Raw genomic sequence first — 9,665 nt, forward strand, 5'->3', positions numbered from 1 at the left:
TTGCTACTACCACACACTTCTCTCACCCTCACCCAACCAGAGAAGCTCATCAATGTGCAGTCAGTCAGTCATCAGTTCACTTTTTATGCTTTGATGTGAATTTTTTTGCAATATCCATATTTTCGTGTTTAATAAGTGTGACGTATGCTCAAACTCTCGTCAATGCGCTCAAATGTGGACCGATAACGCGGCACCCAGCGTTAGCGACATGCCACTAACATTGCACAGTTCAACATTTGTTTGTTGTTGCACTTTGTGCTCATTGCATGCCAATGCAAAGTGGTATGCAAGCAAATGAGCGGCGACACTGACTGACTGCTGACTGGCTGGCTGGCTCGTTTGTTAAGGTATTTGAATGGTGGCATCAAAAAATTATTATTTGGAAAAATGAAGGATTCAGGCGTGGCTGGCCGCTGGTGTGCTTACACCGATTGACCAGTTGAGTGGTTCACTTGTGGCTCATTGTTGGTCAATCGTGATAACCCGCGCGCGCGATTTATGTGCTTTAGAGTTGGAAGCATAAAATATGTGGAATTTTTTATTTCGATTTTTTTTTTGTTTTTCAATTATTCAATGTTTGCGTTTGATGCGTTAATTGGTCATTTAAAACGATTTGAGCATGCCGCTTGTGTTGCCGCATATTTATTTATTTTATTTACTTATAATACCAAAGCGCTTATACAAAGTATTCAATACAAAGTATGGCAATTAAAAATAGCATAATACTTGGAGGGAGTTTTGACAAAAAATAACAAGAGCGCACTCACGTGGAATATAATTATTTTTAATGAATTACGAGTTTAATTAAATTATGAAGTTTGAAGATATGGATTTTTCTAAAAAAAACTTGCGTGCATAACGAAGTGATTTGAGTTGAATATTAGAGGGGAGTGGGTGCAAATTTCGCAAGTGAAGTTTTATAAAATCACCTTTAACGTTGAAGTTTTATAAAATCATCTAAAAAATGTGTAACTAATAAAATTTTAAATTAAAATTATTTAATTTCAATTTTAATAAAATTTTAAATTAAAATTAAAATTTAATCATTTTTTAATAAATTAATAATTTTTTTAATTAAAAATTAAATTTAAAATTTTTTCTTGAGCTTAATTAAAAAAAAATAGCTTTTTGATTTACCCCCTTGTGAAATTCCAATCTAAAATTTCATTTTATCTTTTTAAAAAATTCTCAGTTGTTATCAAAATAACTTCCCAGCTTTCGCTCTTCTCTTCACACCTCTCTCTCTCTCTTTTAGCTTCACAGTCTGTGGCGGACCATAGCTTCATCAACAATCCTTCTCCAATTCAGTCTCTCTCTAGCCTAATTTCTCCAATTACGAACGTTCATCGTTTTTAAGTCTGCTTCTATGGCATCAACCCATCTCTTTCTTGGTCGGTCTCTCTTTCTCTTCACACCTCTACGCTGAAACTTCTCTAAGCAGCTGATGTTCAATAATTAGACCAGATTAGGTTAAACGAACTGCTCTTAAAAAGAGTACACCCGGTGGCCACAGTGACCTATTGAGGTGCCCAGAAAAGATTACCCTCACTATCACCAAAACCACGCACTCGAATATGATTTAATTCAGTTACTAAAGCCATTAATAACTTCAGTTACTCTAATATAAATAAATTAATACTCTGCGTTGCTTGAAAATATAATAAGATGCCCACACTATATATACTTGTATGTATACTTGTTCTATCTACTTACTATTTATTTCATTTAACTGGCAAACATGCCAACAACTCCCAACTGTCTTATTATTTCATTCGCCTAGCAGGCATGACTGGAATTATCAACCGACTTGTGGAAGAACTAAAAAAAATCACACGCTGCTGCTTGCTTATTATCAGTAAGCTCTTGCCATGTACCCCATTTAAGCCTTTGAACCCTACCTCAGCCACCACAAAAAAAATTTAAAAAAATCTCATTTAAGCCAACTGACCACTAAAAGCTAGACACAAGCAGCTGGAGTCCCCAAATCACTGAAGTCATATTTTAATTACTACTAACTGTAGTCTTTTATATCCAATCTGCGCACAAAACTAGAAATTTTAACGATTTACATAGCCGCCGTAGCCGAATGGATTGGTGCATGACTATCATTCGTAAGTTTACTGGTTCGAGCCGCCAGGTATGAAACAATAATTGATAGAAAAAGTTGTTTTCTAATAGCGGTCACCCCTCGGGAGACAATATTTCTGAATAGCATCTTTTTCTCGCCAACCAATAGTAGTCGGAGGGAGCTTAGCTTGGAGAATAGGAGGCGATATGAAATGCTTTGGAACTCTATTTTCATTAATTTTGTGGTCACAACTGCTGAGGGGTGAGATTTGCTTTAAACTCTCAAGAAGTAAATTCTTAAAATATGTATGTTAATTGACTCGTCTTGTGTCGGAGACTGCAATACATAACAGCTAGCCGCAATTTGTCCTATTATTTGATTAACTTTCGCTTATGTCTACACTTCTTAACAGGCTTATAAAACGAATGGATGATGTAAAAGCTTTCTTGTTGTTGTTGAAACGGCATTAACATCCATAAATATTTGAGAAATGCTTAAAGAGTGACAGTCCTTGGCCAGATGTACATATGTATGTACAGATCTTTGCGGTAATATAGAACTGATCGATCGGGGGAATATTTTAAAAGCTTTGCGTGGTATGTGGACTTAATTTCAATCTGCGTGCTTGACACTGGCTTTAATCAGCCTTCCATATAGTAAACCAACTACACGCTGTCCTTCCCCTGTCCAAAAGTCCTTCCCCGCGTGATCATGCTGATATGAGAACATTTATAGCATAAGCATTCAGCTGGACAATGAATTTTCAACCTGCTATACTAACCCAATTTAGCATATTTTCCTTTAACAATTTCGCTCCTTCTCTTTCACTGCCCCATCATTTCGACCTTTTAGTTGCTTTCATTTATGAAACTTTGCTGTTGCTGCCGAAATGCCCTTGGAACTCATGGCCACTTTTCACTGACTCAAGCGCACTTTCACCATCATCCTGTCACTACTTTTGTGCTTGAACATTCTTCTTTCCTTTCAAACCACACACCGCAACACAAAAATGTCAGTAAGTGCAAATTTATTGCTTAAAGTCTCCGATGTAGCCAATACTATTTTATTGCTTGGTAAAGTGCTCCAAGCGCATTACGCATCAATCGCAGGAAGCACCAAATTGCATTTTTATGATGCTTAATTTACCACCAATATTTTAGCATTTCAAATGGGAGTAAAGCAAAGCAAAAACTTGCAAAGGCAATAAAGCATTTACATACAATCGTGTGCATTGATGGCACATGAATTTAGCCGCCACTGATCTTGCCAGTGGTAACATACTGCAGTGCGACCGATTGCCATTTTTATGGCTTAATTCCAACCCAAAATATTTATCCCATCCATTCTCAGACGGCTATGCATTGAATTGGTTTGAGTTATGAATGCTGGCACAACTGATGGCAAACTTGATTTGCCGCGGCATCTATCAATAAATCCAATAAATTCATTGAGTCTCAGACCGCCGCTCCACTACTAGGGCAGCTCAGTTTGGCGTCTTAGTTTCAGCACTCAGCACTCATAAAAATACATTTAACTCGTCGCTATATTTGACCGGCCGCACCTTTATGACATATACGCGCGTGCGATAAACGCGTCTATAAAGCGATCAGACGGCAGACAGCATATCTACTGTGGTCCAGTGGCGCAGTGGTGCAGGCAATCGGCCGAGAAATCCATTGACCATCAATGACAGTGCCTATCAATTCGTCATTTGACTGGCTGTTGGCTAATCCTTCTCTTACTTCTCTTCTTTTTATTTCTTTTGATTTCGCTGTGTATTTTATGTCGACTAATGGCTTATTTATGGCCGTTGTGGCTTACGACATGTCGCCGTACTGGGTTAGTGTGTTGCACTTTCAAAATTGTAACTTAAAACAATCATGCGATGAGGGCATATTAGTAAACTCCAATCTCTTTGTTTCTTTTGTTTTTGCCTTACAGATTCCGGTTTGCCGCCGTATGGTGGTCGCGAAGACTCCATGCCCGAAGATCGTCTCGCACACATACTCAACGAGGCATCGAGCATGATCAAGAACTCTACACCAGGCTCATTGCAGCAGCAGTTAAAAGAAGCCGAACAGCGGCAGCTGCAGCAGGAGCAGCACCGTCGCTCGGCGCATGACGAGTCACAGCACAGCAATGAGGATTCCAAGTCTCCACACCCGCTTTGCACATCGCCGTTCTACAAGAGCAGCAGCCAATTGAAGCAGGAGCAGGAGGCGGCAGCTGCCGCACAACAGCAACAGCATCGCCTGCGTCAGGAGCAGGAGTTGACACCCGACAAAATGGCGCGCATTTATCAAGAGTTCCTGATGCGTACACCACGCGAAGCCGCTTTTCCAGGGTAAGCTAGTCTCTCCTTGTCTTTTATCCACTCTTGCTATTTCATGTTTCCGCACAGCATTTTGCTAAACCACCTAATTTTGTAGTCTTCTGCTCTCGCCTTTTTTCAGCGCCGCCGGTGGCATGCCCAGCGGCTGTGGTCTACCCAATATGATGGGCGGCGATGAGAATTTACGTCTCGCCTACGAACGTGAAATGGCCAAATTGCAACAGCAACAGCAACAAAATGCCGCAGCCGCTGCTGCTGCAGGCAATTTGCCAAACTTCCCTAATTTCTCCAACTTGATGGCGCTGCAGCAACAAATGCTGAATGGCGCTCAGGACCTCACGCTGACTAAGGATCCCAAAGATGTTATTAAAGTGAATGGGCAACGCTCCATCGAGCATTCGAACAACTCCATGGATTCACAAAGTGGCAATAGCAATAGCAATGCAGCACCCATGTCGGGCAGCATTGCCGGTGGTAGCAACAGCAACCATGCCAAAGACTTGCCCAACACAGATAGCTTGGATCGCCATTCTAATTCGGGCATGTCGATGCATTCGCGCAAATTGGATAGCAGTGGCAGCCACACACCGGTACCGCAATCCACCAGCAACGCTTCAGTTGCCATGCATGGTGCCAGCAACTCGACTGCGCCCAGTCCCCTAAGCAACTCGATACTGCCGCCCGCGATGACACCCAATGATGATTTCTCCGCCACCGCAAGCCCACTGCAGCGCATGGCGTCTATCACCAACTCGTTGATCACACAACCACCCGTCCCACCACATCATACACCTCCACAGCGTCCCACCAAAGCCGTCTTGCCACCAATCACACAGCAACAGTTCGACATGTTTAACAATCTCAACACCGAAGATATTGTGCGTCGCGTCAAAGAAGCACTCTCTCAATACTCCATATCGCAGCGTCTCTTTGGCGAGTCAGTACTCGGTCTCTCGCAGGGTTCCGTCTCCGATTTGTTGGCGCGTCCAAAACCTTGGCACATGCTGACACAGAAGGGACGTGAACCATTCATTCGTATGAAGATGTTCCTCGAAGACGAAAATGCTGTACACAAATTAGTGGCCAGCCAATACAAGATCGCACCCGAGAAGTTAATGCGCACCGGCAGCTATAGTGGCACACCTCAAATACCACAAGGTTTGGCCAGCAAAATGGGTGCTTCGTTGCCCATGCAAAAGATGATGAACGAGTTAAAGCTGCAGGAGCCTACACAAGCTCAGCACATTATGCAGCAAATGCAGGCGGCAGCTATGTCCGCCGCTATGCAGCAACATCAGCAGCAAGCGCAGAGTCAACACCAACACGCCGCCGCCGTGCAAGCGGCACAGGCAGCGGCTGCTGCACAAGCGGCGCACCACCAAAGCATGTTGTTAACCTCGCCCGGACTCCCACCACAGCACGCGATCAGTTTACCACCAACTGGCGCTGCTGGCGGCAATGCTGGGCCAGGCACACCCGGTAGCGATAAAAAGCCGATGATGATGCCAATACATTCACCACACCCAGCGAACGCAATGCGTAGCATGCACCAGCATATGTCGCCCACCGTATACGAGATGGCGGCGCTTACTCAGGATCTTGATACACAAGTCATCACTACAAAAATTAAGGAAGCTCTACTTGCCAATAACATCGGTCAGAAGATCTTCGGTGAAGCTGTGCTTGGCCTATCACAAGGTTCCGTTTCGGAGCTACTCAGCAAACCAAAGCCCTGGCACATGCTTTCCATCAAGGGTCGCGAACCGTTCATCCGCATGCAATTGTGGCTATCAGATGCCAACAACGTGGAACGCCTGCAAGTCATTAAGAACGAACGACGTGAGGCGAGCAAGCGACGACGTTCTACTGGTCCCAATCAACAGGACAACAGCTCAGACACATCTAGCAACGATACTAACGACTTTTACACCAGCTCGCCTGGCCCTGGCTCTGTTGGCTCATCGGTAAGTGGCGCACCACCGAACAAGAAACAACGTGTGCTGTTCTCCGAGGAGCAAAAAGAAGCTTTGCGGCTCGCCTTCCAACTCGATCCCTACCCAAATGTAGGCACCATCGAGTTCCTTGCCAACGAACTCGGTCTCGCCACACGCACCATCACCAACTGGTTCCACAATCACCGCATGCGCCTAAAACAACAGGTGCCACACAATCAGCCCGGCGCTGACAATCCAATACCCAGTCGAGAAAATACCACTTCAACGCCTTTCGATCCCGTCCAATTCCGCATCTTGCTGCAACAACGTCTACTCGAGCTGCACAAAGAGCGCATGGGACTGAGTGGCGCACCAACGCTACCCTACCCGCCTTACTTCGCCGCCGCAGCGCTGCTCGGGCGCAGCCTAGCCGGTATGCCAGGTGCTGCTGCCGCTGCTGCTGCTGCTGCTGCCGTAGGTGCCGGTGGTGAGCCTGACTTGCACGCACTCAACCAGGCATTCAAAGAGCAAATGAGTGGTCTCGACCTAACGATGAGCTCACTGAAACGTGAACGCAGTGTCGACTACGATGATGATCTCGACGAAAGTCATCTCAGTGACAATGAATCGCTGGACGGTGGTGATGGTGTTGCCGACGACAAGTCCCTCAGCGGTGATTATAAAGACGGTACAAGTACGCCACGCTCCACGCCACTCTCCGCAGCAGCCAGCTACTTAATGGGCGGTCTAAGCGCCAGTATGCGCAGCTCGCGACGCAAACCGGCAGCACCACAATGGGTGAATCCCGCTGGACCAAGCGCAAATGCAGATGCCAATGGTATAGTAGCAGCGACAGCAGCCGCCGCAGTAGGCATGCCACCGTCCGCAGCCGAACAAGAGCGCATCATCAATGGTGTTTGCGTTATGCAACCGTCCGATTTTAATCGAAGCGAAGGTGACGAAGCCACCGATGTCGATTTGGAGGCGAATAAACGTGCCGAAGTGTGCGATACAGATGTAGAGCAGCCGCGGTTCATGGAGCCCGAGGTGCGCATCAAACAAGAAAAGGAAGATTGTGATAGTGACAATGAAACGACTGCGACACTGGCCACAGGATTGACAAGCGAAGAGAAGCTAAAAGTAGTGAGCGAGGAAAAGTTGCGCATGGTGCGCGTGCAGCGGCATAGTCACGAAGACGATGCAACGGCAGCTGGCGTGCCGACAACGAACGCAACCGTGCCTACAGCCGCGGGGGCAGCAAGCGCGTGGAATTATTAAAAACTAAACGCTTGGCGTAAAAGGATTAACCCTTTCGGGGACACAAGTTGTTTTGGAAACGTTCGCAGAATGTCACTCGTGATATTTGGAGTTCTACTTGTAGACTTAATACCTAAATTCGAATTCTCAGTTTTCGATTCTGGTTTATTTAATATTACATAGATTTTTACACAGAACTGAGAATTGATGGTTGTGTCCAATTTATTGTTATAAGCGACACACCTGACGTGGTTGGCGTCGAACACTTTAAAAATTGTCTTGCTAAATTTGCTTTACGTCAACCCAAGCCGACGTGTCCGCCCAAGGGTTGAGGCACATACATATTTTGTATGCTCTGCAGATGGCGTTAGTGTTAAGCGTTCAAAGAAGGCGTATTGTTGAAAGGTAGTGCGTAATTGGTATGTGGAATGTGGCGCGTATGTGGAACATAGAATTGTGCAATTTGTGGCGTTAAGCGTTCACCTGAATTTTGTTTAAAAATCTATAGAGCTGAAGAAAATTTGATAATTAAATTTTTTTTAGGGAATTTGTGATTTGTTTACAAACATTAAAGACAATGAAAGATGAGGAGAAAATAATGAGAAAATACTGCATTTAAATGCAGTGCTTGTTGATTTGAAGCATATTTGCTAATTAAATATAATTGAAATTTTGCTTTCATTTGTGTATTTTTTACACTCTTTTGCCGATAAAGACTGTAAACAGGTTTAGTAGTAGTATTTTTTTCCTAGGCTTTAATTTCAATTTTTTATGCATTTTTTCATCTCCTTTTTCCATACACAAACACATACAAACATATTTAGTTTAAAGTGTAAATATTTAATGCTTTAATTATGTACCGTTATAGTTTTAATAGTAAACGCCCTGCCACCGCAATTGTAAATAGTTAATTGAAAATTCAAAAAACATTGAACTCACGCGTAAAACGTAGTAAACAAATATATATTAAATTATAAAGAGATTACAAATGTAAAAGAAGCGTTTATGAAGGCCTCTTTTTGATCTCAGTGTAAAATCAAAGTAAATTAAAATAAAATAAATGGAAGAAAACCTTGCACGTGGTAATAGCGCAAATAGTTATGAAAAGCCGCCGTTTATTATTAAATTTTTAGGCTGAGTAATAATTAGTAGCGACAACAAAACAACAAAATGTTGATAATAACAATGAGTATTCGTAGTAAGCGACAGACGGCAAATAGCAAACCAAAAATGGCATTAAACAGTAGAAGTATGTAGACTAAGATAAATAACCGTAATATATGCAACTACATACATACACACATATAGAGTACAGGTAGAAAGTAAAGCAAATATTTAACATATGAACGCAGGTACAGGCATATTAATTAAAAATCCAAAAAATATAATTTAATTTAAAAGCAAATAATGTACGGCATTAAAAGGCATTAAAGTTAGGCAACTGAGTTAAAATATATAAATACATACACATACATGTATATAAATTTAAAATAAATAAAAAATAAATTAAGCGTAGCAAAGAAGATAAGGTACACACCTGCAAAGGGTGCGGAGGGAGTAATGTAACAATAATGTAAGCCAATGGAAAATTTAATTAATAAAAAATATAGAATTAAGCCATGAAATACGTAATTCATTAAACTTAATTTTTAAAAAAGTTTGGAAATTTCATTAAGTTCGAAGCTAAATAAAATAAAATAAATAATTTATACATTAAAACAAATGAAAACAAAGAAATATAAAATACAAAAATAAAAATTTACAAAAATTTAATAAAACAACTTTAATAATAGAAAATTAAATTTAAAGAATCTAATGCAATCAAAATTAAATGAAATAAAATAACAAGATAAAATAAAATCAAAACAAAATAAAATAAAAAATAAGATAAAAGAAAGCAAAATGAAATTAAATAAAACAGTATTAAATAATATAAATATGAAAATATTAATGTAATAAATATTTAATTCGGTTAAATAGTACAATAAAATAAAATGAAAACAATATAAAATAAAACGAAGTAAAATAAAATACTAAAAAATAAAATACTAAATTTAAATAAACCAAATTTTTA

At 41.4% G+C, this 9,665-nt stretch overlaps 1 protein-coding gene across 2 annotated transcripts in view; it reads left to right on the forward strand.

The window, feature by feature from the left end:
- LOC129237491 (homeobox protein cut) overlaps window positions 1-9,270 on the forward strand; it is a 133,794-nt gene extending 124,524 nt beyond the window's left edge. For both annotated transcript variants that reach the window (XM_054872272.1, XM_054872271.1), the window contains exons 5-6: window positions 4,010-4,412; window positions 4,498-9,270. In XM_054872272.1, the coding sequence (XP_054728247.1) occupies window positions 4,010-4,412; window positions 4,498-7,612 (3,518 nt within the window). In that variant the 3' untranslated portion in view covers window positions 7,613-9,270. The remainder of the gene's footprint in view (window positions 1-4,009; window positions 4,413-4,497) is intronic.
- The last annotated feature ends 395 nt before the right edge of the window (window positions 9,271-9,665 follow it).

This window comes from Anastrepha obliqua, chromosome 2 (genome assembly GCF_027943255.1).
Source record: "Anastrepha obliqua isolate idAnaObli1 chromosome 2, idAnaObli1_1.0, whole genome shotgun sequence".
NCBI lineage: Eukaryota > Metazoa > Arthropoda > Insecta > Diptera > Tephritidae > Anastrepha > Anastrepha obliqua.